The sequence below is a fragment of the Botryllus schlosseri genome, chromosome 16, assembly GCF_051294905.1.
Source record: "Botryllus schlosseri isolate E-star chromosome 16, Bs_hap1, whole genome shotgun sequence".
NCBI classification, from domain to species: domain Eukaryota; kingdom Metazoa; phylum Chordata; class Ascidiacea; order Stolidobranchia; family Styelidae; genus Botryllus; species Botryllus schlosseri.
The window spans coordinates 9,779,946-9,804,361 of record NC_137251.1 but is presented as its reverse complement, the minus strand read 5'-3'; the positions used below and the strand labels follow the sequence as shown (position 1 = coordinate 9,804,361).

Here is a 24,416-nt window from a genome sequence, read left to right as displayed (position 1 = left end):
CTACCAAGTCGTTTCGACACTTTCCTATCTTTCCATTGTATCGCAGTTTTGTGCTGTATTGAACTTATAAAAATTGCCAATAAACCGAACTGAACTGATGTTGCTGCAATCTGCTGTAGTGTAACAAAATTTCTCGATTTGTGGAAAGATATGTTTCAATCTCACACGGAAGTCCAAGATGCAAAGGAGAATAGAAATATAACGCTGAAACCGTCCATTCTGGAGCTGCATTTTCTATTAGCATACACCCCATTCAAACCCTGAAATATTCATGTAGAACAGAATAATTGTACCGTGTTTATCTCATTTACTGTTATATGCCGTATTTTCGCTATACAGAATTAAATTGCGGTATTCCGAGCTCTTTCAGATTGTCGGTTTGCCCAAGAGCATTTGGCGGAATCTGTAGACGACATATGATATTTCAGTTCGGTTTAACAACTAAAGATGATTCGTTTGTCTCACAGAAATCACCTGCCAAATTCCACACATATCCAATGGACAAGCGAATAAAGGGGACTCTCTGAAGCTGGATGCAAAGGTCTATTTTGAGTGTAAGAGTGGTTACCAGCTTCGCGGCCCTACGTTTGCCACATGCACTTCCGCTGGGACGTTGAGTGAGCTACCGACATGCATTGGTAATTTGTTTCAAGTTTTTAAGGCATTTCTGTTTACAAGTGATGATTCTTTTGGTGCAGATGTCGTTGAGTATGACGGAGAGTGTCCATCTGGCTTTCTCTCTCATCAGCTGATGTGTTATCGTATATTTGGAAATAGTCAAACCTATTATGAGGCGAGAGAAACGTGTGCTAAATACGGAGCAAACCTGGCGACCATTCAAAGCTCTTTGACGGATCAATTTATCTATAAAAATTCTCCTAACTGGCCACTACATTATTATCTGTGGATTGGCTTGCGATCAATTGGTTTCAAGAGGAGATGGGAGTCAGGATTTCCATATCATGGAATTCCTGGCGTAGACGTGAATCATTTAAATTCAGGAGAAAATGACTGTGCAGCGTATGAATACAAATTTGGGTGGAGAATTCTGTGGCATGTTATTTCGCAGTCATGCCAAGAACGACGGAAGTTCATTTGTGAAACTTGGAAGTTATCGACCAAATCGTATGATGTCGTTGTTCCAAATGAAAGAAGTGACATTTATCGCCCTGTCAACGGATTTCTCACGACATCTGGACGACAGGTTTACAAAAGAGTTGATCATAACGGAGCAGTGTACCTCTACCACAGTCATCATCCAAGTAAGGGTATCTCAGCTCAATCATTCACATTGCTGGTGATTAATTAAGAATTTTCTCAATTTTAAGCCAATTGGATGTTCTTGACTGAATTGTATGCTTTGTGAACACCAAATAAAATGCTTGTAATGTTTGTAGTTAGGCAAAGATGGGAATGTCATGGTGCAAAGCAACCAATCTGGTTTTCCCATACTTTACTTATCTAGCGAGATATTTAAAGATTGAGATTTGAGGAGAATAACTCGACTATACTGTGCATTGGGGTTGTTCAAAAATAACATTTTTTCTAAAGTACTCTTGCGTAGTGCTTGAATTGTCCAGTTGTTTAAATAAACGCTACACACCAAATTTGCTTCAACTTCGACCAGTAAAAGCCATGCAATCAGTAATAGAAATTGCACTCATTTTCGAAATAATAGTATTTACGGTGGCAAAGTTGGAAGCTTCGATATGACCAAACGACGTGCCTGAATGGAGAGTGATGCTTTTACACGCATTTAAATCCTGAGAAGGGCCTGTGATACTGGTCATCTGTAATCATCTTGTATCTACCCCAGATATTACAATATTATCATTTTCAAAGATTTATTGATGCAAGCTCCAACATTATGGGTTACCAAGCTCAGAGATTCGATCATGAGATCTTCTATTTGACCGAGTTTACCCTTTAGTGTCCATGCTGATTACCATTCGCCAGTCGCCACTATTCATATACTTCTAGTCGTGCCACGGACTTCCTTTCTTAAATAACTGGTCTTAAATATCCCGCAAATTGCTACGCTTTAGCAAAATCCATTTAATTGTGAATATACATGTATTTCTTTTCTTAAATATCTCAATCTAGTCCAGTGGTTCTCAAACATTTTTAGACACGCTCCCCTTTATGATATTGAAAATTTTTGCGCCCCTCATTATTGTCATATTACAAATTGCAACCAGAATGCTAGAAATCCTAACGGATAGTTTAATGGCTATTGATGGGATAATTTTAAAATATGAAATTCAGACTATACACCAGGGTGAGCAATTATTTTTCTCCAGGGGCCAAATGAGAAGCAGAAAATATGTTGGCGGGCCGAGTAAAAAATTTTAGCGTATTGTAGCCGTTCGGTCGTAGTCCTCGCTATCTAACTGAATGCGGCTAAGTTACTTCAGGTTCGACTGGACCCAGAGACACATTGCAGATTCGACGGATATATTACAACGAAGGCAGGCACAATAAACACATCAATACGTCCAATCCAATCCAAGACTTAACACAGTAACAACTCCACACAAAGATACTCCAAGACCAACTCCATCCCAAACCCCAACTCCATTCCAATTACCTACAAAGACTAACTCCAATTACTTCCTCTTTTCAATACCGCATGTTACCCTACGCATGACTGGTCTTACAACCAGATAGTCCGGAGTCAATATGGCTCCGGAGCCGAGCGGTTACAGTATTTTCAAGCACATTAATTTTATTTCTAAATTGAAAACAGTGAATTACAATGAATAAATGCTGCTCAGTGAATGTGTTGATATTAGGGAATCAGAAAAAGACAGTTAATTTCCAAAAAATAATATTTATTTGCCGTCATGTGTTGAAACAATGCTTAACATGATACATTTTGAACTCTTTAAACCTCTATCTACGTTTTTCTGAAAGACATCAAAATACATTTAGGATACTACAAAGCATATTGCCTTGGTCACTGCCTTCCAAGCAGTGTGCAGCTTGGTGGAATAGCCTTGTTGTTGAGCGAAGCTTGTAGTGCTTAATTCACCTTCCCTTGACCGAGCGCATATCTTCGTGTTTGTCAGTAAGAGTGACTGAAATTATATTCCTTGAACATGGCGACCTGCTCGACACTAACTACTAAAAAGCAGAGGCGGTCAGTGACGAAGTACTTCTACTTTTTCAAAGTACTCAAGTAGTTTTCCTCTACTTCCGGTACTTACTCAAGTAGATCTGATTTTTAATACTTCTACTTTGTAATATTTTGTGATCTACTTACTTACTTTTTGCTATTTTCAGTTTGTCAAGTAGAAGTAGTTTAATCCTCCATTCAATTCCTACATTCTCGGGTAGAAAGTGTCGGTCCTTACTTAGAAGCTTGCCAAGAATGGAGAAAGAACGTTCAACTGCAGCAGTTGTTGGCTGATAACACTGAAGTTGTGCGTACACTGCTGGTGACACACTGTGCTGCTTCATTCTGACAATGATGTCTACATCACAATTTGTCCTCATGTGCTTCTTGATATAAGAACCATGCACTGCCCACGCAGTCTTGCTTCAGTTAGGATATTGAGGTACGTTAAGCATAACACCATGTCAACATATTTGTTTCATTTGAATGTTTATGATTGAGCACTGAGCAGACAATGGGCTGTCTACAACAGTACCCTATAAAGTAGGTTACAGGCTGTAAAATGTCAAATGATAAGTTCACCGACAGAGCTAAATCTACGATACAAACGAAATGCAGGTTGCAAAAACATTTTGACTTTGTAAACAATTTTGTCATTTTTTGACCTAACGCTACAATTTTGACCTAATTTTGACTTTTTTGACATGTCTAAAAAAAATCAACCTATGATGAATAGTGGAGTTCAAAAAGTCGACGTTTCTGCTATCAAAAAACTATCAAATATTGCACTATTACTTGTTCAGGGATGTTCAGTTCATGTCATAGTCCTTGTATAAGTAAAAAGTAATCGTTCTTTTACAAAGACATCGATTAGATACCGTAATTTTCCATGTATAATGCGCAAAATTTTACCGATTTTTTGCTCTAAAATAGGGGGGTGCGTATTATACATGGGTACAGTAAGCCTTGAAAAAAAATCCCTCGATCAAGAACTTGAAATTACACCTTTCTTCATGTTTGTTTAAATAGCGCATCACCTCTAGCCATTGGGCCTCGTAATTCGTATTATAGAGTGTAACGCGCTGCCAAACAGAGGAGTGTGTTGCTAATTAACGAAATGCGAGTTTCTAATTAACGAAGAGTCGTCTGCAAAGCACGCGATCTCTCGCTTTTAGCTTGCCGTTTGTACGCGAGCGAAATTAGGTCGCTGATTGCTACAAGCGTGCGCGGCAATCCTTGCTGATTTATCGCGTCAACGACAGGCCTTAACAATCGCATACACATGTGCGCAAGATAAAATCGCTTGCGTAATCAGTCGCATCTCCAACAGGACTGGTGCGCCCGACATAACCGTTGGCCTGAGCAATCGCATCTGTAATTGTAATAGGCCACGTGCGCAAGATGTCGTGTGTCGCTAGCCTGAACTATCGCGTCGCCGACCTCACAGGCTTGGGCTACTATCTACTCTCGTTTAGAGACCATGCCGTCAATTGTATTTTGATTAGCGATCATTATGTCATGATTGTTCTACAGTGACATCGGAAAACAGAACAACATCGTGTACTAAAACGCAACTATTCATGTACTGCGAATGCAGGGTGCGTACTATACATGGGTACAGGCTATACATGGGTACAGGCTTTTTCCTAGAATATACACGCCATTTTAAGGGTGCGTATTATACATGGGGGCGCACTATATTCGGAAAATTACGGTATGTCAAATAACAATCGATTACGATTACTGCAGATTTTTTTCGAATGTAATCGATTGTGATTGCGATTACTTGATAATGATGTAGGGGAGATATCGCACTGATGGATCAAAAATTGCAAAATGATCTCTGGCCCTCAAATCTTCCACCGAGAATAGCGGATCTTCTGCTGTCTCAACACTTTGATACAAGCTCTATCTATCGTGGACATTTACATGGATATCCTCCTTTTCAAAAAATGTTTATAATCGTTTAAAATTTGTTGCTCAAATGTATCATCGGTCCCAACCCGGTGGGTCCAATGGCACACGACCATAGGACCTATGAGACATACGCTCAAAACTCAAACTTTTCAACTTGTTTTGTTGTGTACTACAATCTAAGCTACAGCATGCCAAAGAAGAATGTTTCGTCGCCACCTTCAAGAATAAAATATATTATATCAACTCAAATGTTGGGATAAAATCATGTTTTGGTTTCAGCCGAAACTTACAAAATTAATGCCACATAAATATTACCGGGAAATCGACATTTTGACTTTCAAATGCCTCGTAATAGCGATAAAACACTACAGGTAACTATGATTTACAGTCTCTATATATGTAAGCGTGTTTATGTTGTTAAGTGATTAGTTGGTCCAACTATTTTGCTTGATTTGATGCCATAGGTCCCCCACGTTATAAATTTTGTAATTGTATTGAATATAGTCCACTCGAGGATGATATTGATTCAAAAAATATGTGCCATTATATACCCTGATACAAGCCATATACTTCACATCAAAAATTATTGCCAGTTAGTCTGGAAGGTGATATAGAAAAATGTATATGTCGATCCAAATTTATTTTACACCCCCTAAAACGTAAAGCATTTGTCACAGACCCAAAACTCACGCAGGTCGAAGTTTTTTGCATGTGAGGGAAGATTCTGCCAGCATGCCATTGTAGACAAGGTGGCATACTGTAATCATGGGATTATCACAGAATTTTTCAAGTATTTTCGGTCCCAGTGTCTCATCGGTACAACATCTCCCCTAATCGTTGTAATCGATTACGATTAATAATCAGGATTACCCCATGTCTGACTGCAGCATACAGTATTTGCTGAACCACATGGTATTGAAATACTGTAAAATACAACTAACTGAAGCTGTAACTATTATTCGTTTTATGCTATATCAGTATCAATTACTGCATATGACCCAGTCGCAGTTCATCTATTACGCAAGAGTACAGTAGTTTGATGCATTGTCTGCCTTTACGCATGACCGTGAAACGAACATTTGATATTCTGCTTAATTCGGACAAAGCCATTTCTCCACTTAATTTGACCAAAAGATAGTGGAACCAATGTGTCCTATTTGAGCAGAGTCAACTGATATATATTGCAAGTTTTGACGTATCTGAATTACGTGATCCATTTGTAAATCAGATTTACAGATTGAAGGATGGTTCATAGGCCGTTACGATATTCGTGAATCAAAACCTGGACATTGGTATTACGTATCACAATCAAATGCTATTTATCCGGATCAGATACAGGGCAGTTGGAGAAAGAGATGGAATTGGCAAGCTCGCATAACAATTACTGAAACTGGTATGCGAGTCTCTATGTTTTTCTGATTGTAGACCTAGACAATAGTGTACCTTTTGTCCGCTCTATTTACTAATGACTCTTACAGACGAGTTTGTCTGTGTTAGGCCATTTCATCCGATGAAATATTTTCGTATATTCAGGGAAAGTATCATTACTACTGAACTGGTTGAAAAATCTGCTGCCATTACCTAACTCTGTTTAAGCAGCTTACTCCAATTAGGGTTGCATTTAAAACAAAAATCAATTTAAAACAGACATGTTTAGGACAAGGCCCTTGTTGAAAACGTGTTTTGTATTGCTTTTTTGAGCCACGTCGTCACGAATATTCAATTGTGACGTGATAGAGGATTGACAATTGAAAATATAGGGTAAATATGGCTCCTTTGACGAAATATCTGTACTATCAGTGGCGTATCCAGGGGGGTGTTTAGGGGGTCGGACCCCCCCTTTTCAAAACCTAAAAATCGATGTCAAATATAGCCTCTAATATTTGCTAATTTATCAGTTCAACATATTCGTTTTTTTCGTATGATAGGGCAAATATGCCATCCTAATGTTATTTATGGGGTCTAAAACCCCTACAAAATATTGGAATTATACGCTGAATTAGTTGAAAAGATGAAAAAGCCATTATATTTCGCTAATTCCGTACGAATTCTACACTTGTTCAACTACATCACAGCTGTGGCAGTTGCTGACGTTCTCAACTTCCTTCCCTCGATTTCTCTCTCGCTTTGCTAAAACGAGAGTCACATTTTGGGAAAATCTACTCTAATCGGTCTACGCGATATGTAATTGCAACAGACGAAGTTGTCGGCAATCAACATGCACCTGCTCGCCTTGAAATCCTAATTAAGGATTGAACTACGTGCTAATTGATCAGCGAGATGCAGACACCAGTACGACAATGCTGTTCTCAAATCCACATTGTCTTTGCGATTGTTGGCGAGAAATGGCCTACGATTGACATTGACATTTCAAAATACAAGCCTAGCAATCAGGGCTGTGGAGTCGGTAAATTTTACCACCGATGGCCGAGTCTTTAAACGTACCGACTCCGACTCCGGAGTCATTAACTCCAACTCTGACTCCAACAGTAATACCAATTTACTTCGAAAATTATATGCCACAGTGACGGTTAAATGACTATCATATAACCATTAAACATATGCAAACATATGATTAACGGTGACATGCAAAATTGTTTCATTGTGGCAGAGTTCGAATTATTCACTACGCAAGTAACATGAAACGTTGCCTTTCTAAATATCCTTCCTTTCTTCATATTTGATAAGTTTTTATACCTTGGAGTCCCTAATATCCTAACATGCATGAATCATTCAAACATGGCATTTATCCAATCCTGAATAATTAAAATGTAGATAAAACAATCGAAGTGTAGCTCTTGTGTATGAGTCAGCAACTGATACAGAGATGTAACTTTCTAATTTTCTCATTACATACTATACTGATTATAAGCACACACACACTTGCTACATTGATCATTAATGAAATAGTAGTCAAATAGCATATGTCTAGTTACATGCACTAATTCAATTATTCAAGGACTGGGACTTGCATTCTTTCTTAATCATTTCTTCGACCCAAGCAGCTAAACAACACTACAAATATTTTAATTTTGTCAAGCGGAAGCAGCGTTTGGTTGTATTTACACCAATCTTACCAAACCAAACGATATATTTACTCTGTCACAGTATCATGGTATAATTCCAAAAATTGCATCAGTTTGAGACTGCATCGCGAAGATGCATATTGCGATTTTCTTCCTCTATGCAACTGAATTGTAATTTGCAAATAATGTCCAATTTTATCTATATCAGTCGTGGCAAAACTTTTCGGCCATAGGGCCACATGAGATGTACGAACCATTGCGCGGGCAACTAGAATGTTGATAACCTTTTTTAGTCGTCTGATAGGAGCGAACCGAATTAGGTAACATTGAAAACAAGACTTATATCACTACGCTTTAAAATTGATAACAATAATCAAGGATAATCCCAGAATTATCAAAGAAAAACTGAAATAACTCCGCTTCTACGGCTTGGAATTGAGTCAAATTTGTTTTGCATAGTTTTTGAAGACAGCGCAACAATTTCATGGGGCTGGCAAAAAAATTTGACAATTTTTTTTTTTTTTTTGCATTTTTGAGCAAATTCAAAATTTTCAAACTGTACGAAACCCACGAGTATTGGTTTGAATGAATTCAAATTTGGTGTACGTCGATTTTTTAGGCAACCCAACGATTTAATCACGTTGCCAGCAAGATTCAGGAAAAAGGGTTATTTTTGAACAGCCCTATTGATCGTACATAAAACCCTATTGAAAATCCTTTGAAAGCAATTGTTTTCATGATAAAGAAGTCGTAGTCAGGGTCATTTTCTCAAACTCTGACTCCATCAAGCAAAAATTAGCCAAACTCCGACTCCTCTGACTCCACAGCCCTGCTAGCAATCCACGTTCCCGATTGTTACGTGGCTTGCTGTCGTTAAAATACAGGCCGATGTTGCAGCTGAACGAGAGAATTGAGTAGGCCTAGTAGTAAAGTTGACCTAATGATATCGGCTGACAAGTTTCTCTGTCGCTCAAGTTATTATCACAGTGGGTACTATGTATTAATTGACTGACTTGCGTGCTTGCAATTAAAGGTCTAATTATCTTCACGCGTACTACACGCTCAGCCGTACGGCTAGTCAAGCTATCGAAAAGCACACATTCGTGTCTGTAGTGTACAGTGCACACCACACCTTTCTGTGGCGATTGCGATCGGCCGATCGCCCTCGTTTATGCTACCCGCGCTTGTTCGTCCGCTGCGATACTACCCGCCGTGCGTATACTATAGTCAAAACCTAACAAAATCGCGCATTTCTGGCCGGAAATAGGTGCTTGGAGACGGGCGGCGTTTGCCAGCTCATGATTAAATGCGAGCATTTACGAATTTCTTTCACCGTAAAAAAACGTAATTTTCAGGCGTTATCTGTATCGTATTCGTACTTCTCACTAGCTGTTGAATTGACTATTTTGAGGGTTCCAACCTTCCCATATCGATATACGTCGGCTATATCCGGTGGTAATTGGCCGTAGGCTCATACAACATGTTTTTTGGTAAGTATTTTCACAATTATGGCATAATTTTACAACTTGAAAAAAACATTTTTTTTAAGGCCTTTGTTTAAAACACTGTTTAAAACATCATTTGTTTTAAATGCATCCCTAACTCCAATCCCTTTTCACAATAGACTTTTGACCTAATTTTTATGTGTATTCATATTGATACAAGGAACATCATTACAAGCATTGATGACTTTCCTCTATTGACAAGAGTAGAAGTCTTATTGGTTTCCAGATCCGTGGACTGAATGGTCTGAGTGGTCGTCCTGTGATGTTACATGTGGAGAGGGTATGCAGATTCGAAATAGAAGGTGCAAACGTGATCATGATTTCCTACAGTGTAAAGGCAAAACCAATCAGGAGAGATCATGCACGAACCGAGTTTGTGGGGGTAATATTTTTGTCTTGTATATAAAGTTTGTACTTGTCTGCAATTGTGCCACATAAAGACGGTCAACATTGTCAAATATCGCCTTCATTAGAATTACCATATTTTGGAATCCGGAAAGGCGGGCACTTTTTACAAATCATTAAAGTCAGATTACGGGACCAGAAAAGAACTGATTCTAAAATTTGTACTGGAATTCTTGTTTTGATGACTAAAAAAAAGGTCATCTTTCCGACTCCACTCCCAAATTATCCCTTTTTTTACTATCGAAAGGTCATTTTTCCTGTCATATATCCGAATGACCCACTCGAACGTCCGCATTACAAATTTTGCGCCGTTAACATCGTTTTTTAGTTCAGCCTGTCAATTAGCCTAGCTGTCAGAGCTAGGTAGGTGGACGAATTTTTAAAATTGAGGACCTTTAGGTGTGCTCGGAGGATATTTTCAATTTCCTGAAAAAGGAGGACAAATCCTCCTCAAATAAGGAAGACATATGGTAACTCAACCTTCATGGATGTATGGAATGTCACTATCAGAATGATAAGGTTTTCCGGGAGAATATTTGGACAGCTGCAGATTCAAATATTTATACCGCTTGGCTTATCAGAAAATACGAATTATATTTTGTGATTAATGTTTAGTCGCATCACATAAGAATTGAAAGTACATTACAATTTTTGTTTCTTACACGTCTACCTTGCATCGTCAGTAACCGATGTGCAACAAATACAATTTTTCTACGTCTGAACACGCTGGTTTCATGATTTCTATATCATCATTCCGGTTACAGATGGTGACTTCGCTTTTACATTCACTTATGAAAGTGATACCTTCTTCTTTTTCTCCGACGTACTCTCATGGGAAGAGGCAAGACAGAAATGCTTGAATAATAACATGGTGATCGCAATAATCGAAAAAAGAGAACTAGCCGATATGCTTTCGTCGAAAATCAGGAGTTCTTACCCATACAACAACCACGAAGTCGTCCACAGCCACTGGATAAACGGCATGGTTTTTGATGGAATATGGATAAACACTGGCGGCACGGATTTGGTGTTATGGGACTCGGCTGAGGGAAGGAAAATGTGGGCGGACGGGGAACCGAATGCACAGGGAAACAATAACAATTGTATTGAATTGACTCGTCATGGTGGATTCAATGATCATGCGTGTTGGGCTAGAAGAAAATTCATCTGCCAGCGAGGTACGTAAAATATGTCGCATGAAGACGAAGAGAGAGAGAGAGAGCATTTAAATCTACATTGCGTGAAGTAATCAAAGATTGCGCATACTGCAGTTGTCCTAGAATATTTGGCACTTCTTTGTTATTCCCCACTGACCCCACACATCGAGAAGTGATCCCCATGAAACCAATGAATGTTTACCATGAACATGTGAAAATTTATAAATGTCAAAATGAATTGTTTTTTTTTGCGTTGGGGTAGGGTAGACGGATATTAGGGATCAAGGAGGGGGGTATTAGGGTGTGTTAGACTCTCACGGTTGGGTTGGGATATCCTAAGTAGGGCAAGTTTTTGCAACTCTTTTACAGCTTCCTAGGTACTCAGAATCTATGTACTTTGATGTTTTAGACTGTTTGAAGGGATTTTATAGTGCAACTTTTTCAAACTTTTCTTTATTTTTCACACCATTATTACTGCAACTTTTATCAAATATTGAGTCAAAATGTAAAGGAGTGATTTAAAAACTGTGGCTAGTATGGTTCTATTCTCTTTGATTTGCAAAGAGCTATAGATGGGTTAGCTGCATCTCACTGTGTTATCTATAACACAATGGCTTGCAAGCAACAAGTTCAACTACCCCTACCAAGCACGACCGTGTCCGAACAATATGTAGCCTAAATAGATCACTTTAATAATTCTTTCGTTTAAATTTGAAATACTTTCCCTTTTCACGAATGCCCAGGTGAGACCTCCATAAATTACATTTTCACTGGGTCACCTTATTCAGGCTATTGATTTTGTAAAAGTAGCCAAGATTGAGTTTTCTGTAACGCCTTGGGTCAAGTGCGCAGACCTAGGGGTTCTGCGGTGTGTTATTTGACTTGTTTCAAGGGAGGGGGTTATCGCTATGCTGTTCGACTTTTTTGGGGAAAATTATTCCCGCAATGCGTGATTTTCTTGCTGTGTGCCGTGAAAAAATATAATTTTTGGTAGTCTCGCTGGAATGTCCATTAAATGGCTAAGTAACAAATTTGACAGCTCTGCAGGAACTAGGTTACACAACGGAACCTTTTGAGTATCTCACACCATACTAATTCAACAAAATTATAAATGCAACTTTTTAGTTCAACTTTTGTCAAAATTAAGTGCAACTTTCTCGTGCTTTTAGTGCAACAAAAACTTGCCCTAAGATTAGGATTGGGAAGGGGGTAAGGAGTGGGTTATGGTCAAGGCTTGGTCTAGGATATCCCAAGATTAGGGTTGGAAAAGGGGATATTAGGGTTGGGGGAAGGGGTTATAAGGGTTGGTTAGAGTCAAGGCTGGGTTTAGGATATCCCAAGATTAGGATCGGGAGATATTATGGTCGGGGAAGGGGGTATTAGTGTGGGTTAGGGTCAAGGTTGGGGTTAGGATGTCCTAAGGTTAAGGTTGGGCGTATCGTAAGATTCGGGTTGGGGGTGAGGAATAAAATACTCCCAACCCTAATCTTGGGATACCCCGACTCCGAATTTAATCCTAACCCACCTACCCCAACCTTGACCCTAATGTCCTTTTCCACAACCCTAATAGCCTATCTCCCACCCGACCCTAATATCTTCCACGCCAACCCTAATATATCCCACCCCGCCCGACCTAATATCTCCCACCCCAACCCTAACATCCGTCTCCCCAGCCCTAATCCCAACGCGAAAAACAATTTATTTTGACGTTTATAAATTTTCACATGTTCATGGGAAATATTTATTTGTTTCATGGGGATCATTTTTCTCGATGTGTGGGGAGTAACGAAGAAGTGCCGAATATGTTATGTGACTACTAATCGAGTACTTATACTATGCTGTCGTAGCAGCACCATGCTACCTTGTTGTATTGAACTTGCCCGGGATATAGGCATTACTGTTCAGTGTTCAAGCTTGGCCACAAGGTTAATATACCAAGATCGGTGCCGTATAAACGGTTTCCCGCGGAGGCACGATTTCCTGTGGCCAACCGATATGGATTCTTCTGAACTCTGACTAACAAATGACTAACAAATCCCGGACTAGGAAAACAAGCGAATCGCAACAATCTTTTTGAATCAAGTAAATTTGATTAGAACATATTCTTACACCGGCGACAAAGTCACATTTATCAGCTTTTAACAGGGTGGTAAATAAGTCACAAGGCTCCGAGTCACAAGTCAATCTCTTTTTTATAGTTTTGACTCGAGTCAAGTCGAATCATTTTCAATTCACCACCAAGTCAAGTCCGAGTCCAAGTCATCGATCAGAGGGTCGGGTCCGAGTTGTGGTATTATGACTCGAGTCCAAGTCATTGTATTGACTGCTCAGTTTTAAGCTAAAGTGCCGTTAAACCCACTTTCTGTTTCGTGATATCGAATGGTTCGCATTTATAATGTACTAATTTTCCTCACTTTTAGCAGTTTCTGGTCGCATTCTCAAGTACCAGTATCAATAGACGAAATGCCAATGGATTGGTTACTTTACTAATCTTCGAAATTACAATGAAATATCAGTCTTGGCCGTCTGAGTCTCGAGTCATATGACTTGGTTCGAGTCATGCCCAATGACCCAAGTTTAAGTCGAGTCATTTCCATATTTTGAGCAAATGACTCGAGTCAAGTCTAGTCATCAGAAAATCGTGACTCGAGTTGGACTCGAGTCATTACAGCCCTGGCTTTTGGTGAGTATTGATCTCTCCTGGCTTGCCTCATGTGGAACGCCGCAAATGACAATCGATCCCGAGGTACTATACTATATACAATACCATATATAGTATATATACTATATACAGTATATATACTATATATACTATACTATACTATACTACGGTATATTGTTTGCGTCGTCAGTTTATTACTCCAGAGAAAGGTATTTCTAATTTGGGACACGAAGCATCCCTGGCTCACATGTGCAACGTAGTTTTCAATAGAGCAAGTACTACTCACATATTAAACCTTATATTTCAATTCACAAATTAGCTGATACGCTGAAACTTGCGTACCTCTTGAGAAGCACCCGCGTACCTTAGTTTGAAGGTCAAGTGGTTCCAGCTATGTTTATAACCAGACATTTGAATACTCCAACTCATTCATTGTCACATAACACTCCCAGCTTCTCTGAATTACAGTATAGCTGTCTAATATATTTATACTGATGATGCTTCGTAACCGAAAAGTTCAAATAGCCTAAATGCTATCGCGAGGAAGATCTTATGTGCTCAGTTTGGGTCCATCATTGGTGAAGTAGAAGTAGCAGTAGTCTGAAAACATGACGGCTGAAGTAGGTACTGTAAGTTTGCAAACACTCAAGTATTTCGTTACTGTCTATTTCTGGAAATATCCTTGGCTTTGCACATTCAGGCCACTGATGAAATCATTCATGCAATAACGTTACAAAAATAAAACAAAATTGGAATTAATCCTTCGCATGACAAATTTCTCAGAATCAAATACCCGCATAATATGATAGGTAGGTATTGAAGGACCTTCAAATTTTTTCTTATATAAAAGGAATCAAAATTTGCAGATTTGATTGAATACGTTTCTTTCAGTACATTAATTTTTATGTATCTGTAAACTGATTGTTTACCTGTGCCACTTCTATTGTAGTACCGGTTGGTTGGTTCATTCCTTCATTTGTGTTGGACTGTCTCTCTATAACAGTGTAAGGAAAAAGTCATTACTTTCAACTCCAAAGTCAATGGACCTTTTAATTCTAGTCAAGCCAAGTCACTCGATTGAAGGTGACTCGAATCAAGTCAAATAGAAGTATCGAAGTATTAGGCATGATTCAAGTCATTTCATTTGGCAAGATGATCGAAGTACAGATTGAGTCACTATTTATTCTTAATCGAGTAACGAATATACAGAGCTAATTATGAATGCGACTTGCGGGAGACCGTTGTATCACTCGCACACCCATAGAACCTCTAAACTGCATAGGTAAATTTGCCCTAGTCTATAATTACCAGCCCAAACCCAATATTCCGGCTACTTGTCGCCACATAATCCAGCAAAACCAGATACATTCTTGGGTAAACGAGCAAAGTTGCGGCAGGAAGGGCATCTAGCGTAAAACATTGCGCGGTTTGTTGAACAGTGTGCCTACACCACACTAGGGTGACTCCAAACGAATTTCCCTCTCACTAACTAGTTTTTTCAATGATAATCATCGTTCACAGCTCACCAATCTACATCTTTTACCTCACAGCCACGTTAAGAAACCCATGCTTAAGAGAGCCATGCAGAGGAAAAAGAATTTGTAACGAAATACAAGGGGGATACGAGTGCCTCTGTCCATTTGGAACTGTTGAACCATCTTGTAATGAACCAGGTAAGTCCAGCGCCGAGATAGATAGAAAATTGGCTGTTTTATAACTATTTCACTCTACTGCTGGGCTCAATTCGTTATTGGAAATCATTCTGGGGTTTGTGGGTGTAATTAACGCGTCAACAGTAGGATTGTTCAAAAATAACTTTTTTCAAATTTAACTGGCTATTTGATAAAATCGATAGGTTGGATGAAAAAAAAACTACGCCAAATTTGGCTAAATTCGAACCTGTAAAACAGGGGTGTCAAACATATGGTCTGCCAGGCCATTTCATCCGTCTCGCGGAGCAATTCTAAGTAGACTGAAACATGCTTAGTGCCTACATTATCCAGCACATTTGTAACAAATGTTGAGATCTTTTGTAGGAAAGAATTCCATCAGGTAATCCCTCAAGACAGTAAATGTCGAGCATGTCCATTAGGGTTGTTCATAATTTGGAAAATCTCAAAATTTATGCGTATCCATGTCTCATTCTATAGATTATAGTTAAAAAACGTCAATGAACCTGCAATAAGCTCACGGGAAAGTCGTTAGCATTTGTCTAAATGCGTTTGAAAGTAGCTGCCGTAGAGTGGGCGTGTCGGCGACCATAAAACGGCAAGCAGACTAGTAATCACGAAATCACGGCGTTTGATTAGCTAATCTGATACGCTTCAATGATCACGACATTGGCGGCTTGTTGATCAGCTGGTCAAGGAGTTGGCTAACGGCGGTGATTCTGTAAGCGCATTATAGGTTGGTCCGCCAATAATGATTTAGTATTAATTCAGAACAGAACAGCTGCTTCACAATATCTTTAAATACATGACTGGATGGCTTATTGTGAAGGTAACCGTTGTAGCCCGTATGCCTTGATTTCATTGATGAAAAGCACAAAAACAAGCGGAAAAATATTGCAAAGGCTTTTATGCAAGTGGCAAACGAATTTCTATTTTCAGAGGGGATGTACCATCATTGAATACAAATATAGAGCTTGACATTGACACTACTTTGTCTGATCTTATTAGGCTGTTGTCGTGGTATATAATTGAAGTCTTGAATGCTGTAAGGGCTGGATGAATCTGTCATTTATGCTTGGCACTTGTCAGATTATTGCAGAATAATGAATCATACCCGCAAGTGCTGTCAAAGTCCTCAATGATGCCGCGAAAAGAGGTCTAAAGATAAGCACAGACTATGCTGGTAGGACCAGCAAAAAGACAGTTTGCTTGCATTGCTTAGCATGTCGTTAATGAATCTTAGATCATTACCGGCTGCATCACTACTAATGCTTGAATCAAACCAGACATGGACACAAAAAGGATGTATTGAAGCGGTGTGGTAGTTACACTCTTCTTCAGAAATCCAATTGAGCTACCTGGTTGGCCCACATATCTTCTGAGTATACAGGATTGTGTCCAGAATCCATATCACATGGTATGCCGCACCAGTTCGGCGATATCTAATATACCTTACCTGCACCCAGAAAACAGGACCACTTGGTGTAATCGCAAGCATATCAGATATGTAGGCTATTTCTGGTATCTATACTTACTTCTATTAGTTCACAATCATTCGCTGTTTCACCTCTGTCATGCCTGCAATAGGCTATTGTTGCACTAAAGCTATCGGTACCTAGTTTTAACACTAAAACATTCAATGACCAGATGTCTCATTTTATTATTAAATCACCAAAGTACAATGCGCTTACAGAATCATTGCCGTTAACGAAATTCTCGAACTAGTATAAGCACATAATCAGCAAGCCGCTGTGGTCGTGACCATTCAAGCATTGCTGATTAACCAATCAAGAGACGTGATTTCGTTATTACTAGTCTTCTCGCCGTTCTATGGTCGCTAACACGCCCACTCTACGGCAGCTACTTTCAAACGTATTTAGACAAATGTTAACGACTTTCCTGTGAGCTTATTGCAGGTTCATTGATGTTTTTTATCAATAATCTACAGAATGAGGCATGGATACGCGTCTTTTTTGAGATTTTCCAAATTATGGACAACCCTAATGTCCATTGTCCATAGGCCACACTATTACCACCCGACTGCGGTGTTGAAGTTTCACTCTATAGTTACCCTTAGGAACAAGTCGGTATCATTGTAACCCAATTTTGATAAGGCAATAAATCCACACTAAGTTCAGGGTTTTATGGAAAATTAAACAAAGATCATAGGTATTCGCAGAAGCGAAAACGCCAATGCGAGACCTCTATATGCACTTTACATGCAAAATATATTTAGTTGTACAAAAATATAATACAAATATATGTGGTTGCAATGCGGTGTCACGTTCGACTCAAAAGGTGTCCACCCTCCAGACAAGCCCTAATCGCAAATTCCAACGTCCGCGTTTACAATTCAATCTCTTGTATTTCTCACTCCTCATACACAGGGCTAACGCCAGATTACGACTAAAGGAGAGGGAGCATAGAAATAAGCCAGTAGTTTAAGTTATAGTAATTTCACCTCTGTACGCTGGAATTGACCCAAATTTGGTGTGCAGCGTTTTGTAGCCAACCTAACAATTTATTGAATAGCCAGTAAAATTTGGAAAATATGTTATTTTTGACAAACCCTAATCAACAACTAATGGTGCTTGTAAGAAAATATCAGTTTAAAATTGTTGGGGTTCCTGCATTGCAAAGTTTTGACATAATCGCTTTGCGTGCAATGTTATTATTTCTTAGATCCTACCCTGCCACCGAATATACGCGATTTGGGGCCTTGCACAAGCGATCCATGCTTTGGCAGGGCGAAATGTAAACCTGACAATAGTCAGAGAAGGGGATTTGTTTGTTTCTGTAAGCCTGGCTGGTTTGGAGAATTATGCGATCAAGGTGAAGTTTGATCAGCTCTATTGCTGAAAATATCGGTGGTTCCATTTGTGCATTCTTAGATTCTGCTGGTGATGGGGACGTTATCATCAGTCCAAAGCCTACGACCACTACACCTTTTCCCTCAAGTCCGTGCAGTGGAAATCCATGCAATGACCGGGAGATGTGCATTGTATCTTTCCAAGATGAGAGTGGATACCGTTGTGATTGTCGCGATGGGTACGAGGGATTCAATTGTGAAATGAGTAAGCTTGATTTATTAGCATACGCACAATTGAATCTATGTGATACATCTTTTTTGAAACATACTTTTCTATCAGTTATGGTTGGTTGGTGATTGGGTAGGAAGAGGTCTGTAACCCTGTAAGCTTTATTCGGTTGTTTATTAAGGATGGCGATGTCACCCATTGGGTTGGTGACTTTGATTATATGACTGATGTAAAATCGAAGGCCTTGCAACAACTTCATTGGATATGAATGTCTCCAGAGGTGGTCAATGTTGCCACCAGACATGGGGTGATTACTTCATGAATGTAATCGATTGCGATTACGATTACTTCAGAATCACGCGATTACGATTACGATTACAGCAAAATCAGAAATTAGTCGATTACGATTACGATTACATTGGAAAAGTAATCACGATTACTCACGATTACATTTGTTTTGCTTCTTAGGACTATAATCTTAAATGATGTATTGGAAGACAATACAAGGATTGCGATGAAAAGGCTTAATGAGATATCAACTCTCTTCATACATCATGCGTCATTTGCTTATTACGTCATAATATACCAATTGCCCAACATTATAGGCAGGGTTGCCATATCGTCCTTATTTCTAAGATTTGTCCTTATTTTGAAGGGCCACGTCTTAGAAAACTCAACTGTCCTTACTTCTAAGAAATGTCCTTATTTTTGACTTGCGTCCTTATTATGTCTTATTTTCAACCACTACAGAACTTCGACCGTTTTCCTCTGGTATCTATGTTGCATAATATTCACAAATTATGCTTTTGCGTCGAGATTTCATGACATCATAAAGGAAAGGAACTCTCGTGACGTACACACCATAAGATTTGACTTCTAAGTGGTGATAGCTCTGGCCGTGAGTGGTTTCGTCTGTACCAAGCTACCACAGCGGACGTCATTTTATCAGTAAACAGCAGTACCAGGTTCCTGCTGTTTGGTCTACAGCAGAATCAGCTCAAGCTGTGGAGAAGGCAGCATTTATTGCGTAGTGAAAAAAGGCGCAGTGCAGTCGACACAGTGATGAAAAAGTAGTAAAGCTATTAGTCATTGATACATTGTTCTAAATTATATTGCACTTGCGCACATAGTTTTAGCTACTAATAAGGCTAAATCTGATTAGTTAAAATGAGCAGGCGTAAAAACGTTTTTCGTGACGATTATGAGAGATAATTCAAAGGTATCTAGCGAAGTTTTAAGGGCGAGTGTTTCGCACATTGCAATATCTGCAATTGTGACATTAACCTGGAGGCCATGGGGAAGACCGCCATTTAAACTTACATTGATACCCCAAACACAAGAAGTGTGTCATAATGATTAATTAGAGCCAGTCGATGAATAATTTTTCTACAAGTCAATGAGCAGTGAGCACCAACGACCACAAACGACAAGGCTGCTGCTGCAGACGTTACCTGGGCATTCCATTCTGTCAAACGCCAGCAATCATTCCTCACCAACGATTGCACATCGCAATTGTTCAAAGCAATATATATTCCCCGATTTCAGTATCACAAATAAGTTTTATTCGGCCAGGACCAGGACTACAAGCATTGTTATTGGAGTTCTTGCTCCATACGCTCAAAAATGATTTTGTCTAAACATGGTGTACGGTCTTTTTCCATCTTGGTTGACGCCTCTAATCGCAACGAGGTGAAGAAGTTTGGTTTATCACCATATGGGGGGGAGGCAAGTCCAACGTTTATTTTTTGGGTGGAGGGCTGACGAAGTGCTGTTTCGGCCCTGAGTAAAGGTAAACCTAGACCTGAGCTGTCGTGAGCACTTTCTAATAACAAGGAGTTGCTGGAGCTGATTGTTTCTGGCGAATAGTATGGAATGTGATATACCACGGTTCTTATAAATACAAAGTATGTTCAAAAACGCTTTTTCATGCTAATCTAATTTTTCGACTGTCCTTATTTTTGGGTCTATGTCGGTGGCAACCCTGATTATAGGGGATGATTTATCGCATCCAACTATTTGCATTATTGCCAGGTCTTTACCTGCCGCACCCCAAATTCCTTAATAGGGTAGGGAGCGTGCTCGAAGGGAACTCAAAAGTATTTCGTAATCCAACATAAATTATAGAGTATTTTCGAGAATTTAATTATTTCTTGAAAATGTTCTTCGAGCTTCGTGATTCAAATGTCTCTAGTACAGGGGTCACTAACGCGGACCAAATGAGTCGCCCGCGGTCGCTTTAGCAAATATCCAAATGAGAGATTTGAAAGTTGAAGCTGGTTTCATATGAGCCGCAGTTGAACATGGGTCGGCCGACCGCAAGGAACATACGAACGCTATCGCTCGGGGCATTGCTCGTCTTCGCCCACGCGGCGGGTCAACGGGAATCTATAGCTAATATCGCCGAGTCTCGACGCGGAGATCGGCGCTTCAGCGCGCACTGCAGCAAGGCAACTGGGCCTGGAGGAGCTGGTGTGAGTCCCGGCGAGTGAGCGTTTTTTGTTCTTGGTAAGGGGCGGAAACCCGGCCCAGTGCTCTGATTGTCTTACTCTAAGTGAAGAAATCCAACTGAGCACGGATAAACGGCGGGAGTAAGTGGTAACCCGTCTGTCGTCGCAATAATCAGTACACACTACACAAGAAGTAGGTTTTTGTTTCAAAACGGTTGGTGACCCGTGCTCCAGTAGATAGCTGGGTTTAAAATGCATACCTCTTCCCCTCAAGAAAAAACATGCGTAGGCTATTTTATGGAAACAGGAATTTCGGAGCTGGTCATTACCGCGCCACGATCCCACAACACACCGAAAGAGATATGCAGTTTCGGCCAACACGCAACTCCACGAGATGTGATACCAAAGAAATACCTTGGCCGAAACTTAGGGTATTCGTCCATTGTCAATAGCCGCGCTGGGTGGGCGTGACTAATAACCCCTGTCCTTCCAATCTTGGCCCACAATGCAAATGCCACCCGGCGCATCCACAAAGGAATAAAGCCATGACAATTTGTGTGTGCGTCTCACGAAAGATATTCTTTTAGTCTGCTACGTTTGGGCAAGTACAATATCTTTTGATTATACAACAGACTGGAGCAGGTCGCGAATTAACAACATACAATGAAGTAATTATAACCACATACCAGATGCTATAATTATGAATTACGTGCCCCAGCTCTACAGGTAAATCTGACACTCGAGGCAGAGAGAGGTTATAAATGAATAGTAATATAATGCAATTACCAATATTATTGACGAAATTCAGTTTTGAAAATTGACCAACGGTTGGACTGGGGGACGAATTGCTGTTTTGGTTCTGATTCTAGCTACAACCCTCGCTAACATGTCAGGGTATATAAGCGGGTGGGTATGGCGACAGGTCCAAATGCTGGGTAACGAACTGTGAAATAACGATTGACGCCCGTTTCAAGTAGTTATATGAGAATAAGATATAGTGAACGTACAAATTCTGCCTTCAACTTGAAACATAGGCTATACTGCGAGCTGCTGTCACGAGAAACGGCTAAGCACGGCTCGGTTATGATATATATCAGCAGCTGTTTCTTTGTAATGCTCCGTTGTGGAAACTGCAATGTTTTATTCGACGAGTACAAAATTCCGAATCTTCGTCAGGTGCACGTTCGTACGTAGGCCTGCTGCTCGCCAAGCAGCAACGGTAAACTGCGTTTAGCTAAGCACAACCAAACATCAATACATAAGTTACTATTTGAAACTATAGGCAGAGTGGTGATCAATATCCTGCTGCGAGGTAGGGGCTACTGTAGTGTATTGATAACCTGATATACACCACGGGGGTGTTCTTACAATCACACTACAATGTTAATGGCATGTCTGTTTACTATATGTGGATACTTCTATGCAATGACGAGCGGAGCTAATACTTCTGACGTAATAATGAGTAGTGGCGTTTGAAAACAGACGTTTGTGCTATCGCTAACGTTGTATATTATCTCATTCTTGTTCACGAATATTCAGTTTATGTCATAGTCCTTGTACAAACAAAAAGTAATCGTTCTTTCACAAAAAAATCGATTAGATATGGGAAGTAGTCGATTACGATTACGATTACTTCGGATTTTTTTCGAATGTAATCGATTGCGATTACGATTACTTCAAAATGCTGTAATCGTCGTAATCGATTACGATTACTAATCGCGATTACCCCATGTCTGGTTGCCACTAATATAGAAATAGAAGTAATGCCGTAAATTACTGCTGGTCGAGGGGGTACATACATGCCACAGTCAATCAGAGGTGGCTACATTCGACACTGCAAGATAAATATGACAATAAGGATTGATGACACTACGAAAATGAATGATCAACTTCCATTATCATCCCCAAACAACTGTCCAACTGTAAGTATAGTTTTGTCTAAAACAGTGGTTCCCACCATGGGTGATATAGCCCCCAGTGGGCGATTTTGAAAAACAAGGGGCGAAAATATTAGAACGTCCAGTTCTAATTAACACGGCCAAAAATGCATGTGAATACTGCTTATTCTGCATATAACTCGAAAGTTAACTAAAAAAATGTCAACTCAACGGAAAGTAGACGCGGAAACCGATTTTCCGAGCACCTCGGAAAAATGACCTTTGTTAGTCAATTCACCAGCGATCAGAGTTAGGGGAATAAAATTCCCGTATATATGTCCACTTTTTCAGATACATAAATATTGGGGGGGGCATAAATTTGTGTCGAGCTTGATAAGGATGCGATGAGTATAAAAAAGGTTGGGAACCACTGGTCTAAAACATCCTTAAGTAAAACTGGAAGTAGTTGGAAAATATAGCCCGTTGAGTAAGTCGTACAAGTAGGCTTTGAAGTCTACTTGAGTACTCTGTAGAAGCAGTTCTCTACTGATCATCTCACAATGTCTCATGATGTAGTCAAAATTGTGGAAATCCACACATTTCAGTAATGTTATCATTGGACTTGAAAAATTCCATGTTCATTCTGGTATACATTGGTACTTCAACTAATTTTCTCGTTTAACAGTAACTAGATCAACTACCGAAGGTATCACAGCGTCACCTGGCGCAGCAAAATCAACGAAAAGCCCTACCGAAAATCCATGCAAACCGGATCCGTGCCATGGTGGTGGACGATGCAACATAAATGCAGACGATGCGGACGGATTTGTGTGCTTCTGTAACATCGGCATCGCCGGGAAATATTGTGAAACACGTAAGCGACAGCGCATTCGCCTTTATGGTCCGAACTCTACTACTCCGAGATGGGATTGGTCGATTTGAATACGAGGTGCCACGACCGCTTTTTCCCATTTTACACATGGTATGTTAGTGGCGTAACTATAGTTCGACGACGATTCCACTTGATGGTTGGAAATTTCCTATAGCAATGTATCTCATAGTGGGTTCTCTAATTAGAAATATTTTTACAGTGATTATACTCGGGTATCTGGCATTATATTGACAGGTCATGAGTGCAGATTAGAAGAAATTCCGCAGCATGTTGAAATGTACCACATCTGGGGAGGAACAAAGTTTAAAACCTCCGAGTCGATTTTGGATGGGAGCGAGTTTCAACTTAGATGCGTGGCGGATGGCGAAACGATTGTTGGGGAGGAAAAAATTTCCTGTAATCAAAAGCAATGGAGCAGAACAACAAATATATTTTGCGGTATGCTCCAGTGTAAACGTGCGGAAAATTAATATAGACCAGGGACCTGTAACTCATGAATGACGAAAGGAAACCTTTCTAAATTCGTTGATCATAGCATCAAAATAGAGAATGTTTTATAATTTAGGGGGAATAGGTGGGAAAAGGACCGAGCTCATACCGGTCAAGGGGACTAAAGGAGCCACTGCCCCCTATTATTTCGACTTGGGCACAGTAACGTCATCTAGGTCACAATCAGTGTGTGATGTCATGTTATTGTGGAAACAA

At 39.8% G+C, this 24,416-nt stretch overlaps 1 protein-coding gene across 2 annotated transcripts in view; it reads left to right on the top strand.

Moving 5' to 3' along the window:
* The window catches only part of LOC145458631 (uncharacterized), a 70,264-nt gene that overhangs the window by 40,585 nt on the left and 5,263 nt on the right, over positions 1-24,416 (top strand). The window contains exons 13-22 of one of the 2 annotated variants that reach the window (XM_080337058.1): positions 468-638; positions 699-1,262; positions 6,261-6,425; positions 9,790-9,945; positions 10,733-11,146; positions 15,338-15,460; positions 18,140-18,289; positions 18,349-18,531; positions 23,505-23,693; positions 23,946-24,149. In XM_080337058.1, the coding sequence (XP_080193184.1) occupies positions 468-638; positions 699-1,262; positions 6,261-6,425; positions 9,790-9,945; positions 10,733-11,146; positions 15,338-15,460; positions 18,140-18,289; positions 18,349-18,531; positions 23,505-23,693; positions 23,946-24,149 (2,319 nt within the window). The remainder of the gene's footprint in view (positions 1-467; positions 639-698; positions 1,263-6,260; positions 6,426-9,789; positions 9,946-10,732; positions 11,147-15,337; positions 15,461-18,139; positions 18,290-18,348; positions 18,532-23,504; positions 23,694-23,945; positions 24,150-24,416) is intronic. The other variant, XM_080337059.1, reaches the window with a different exon arrangement.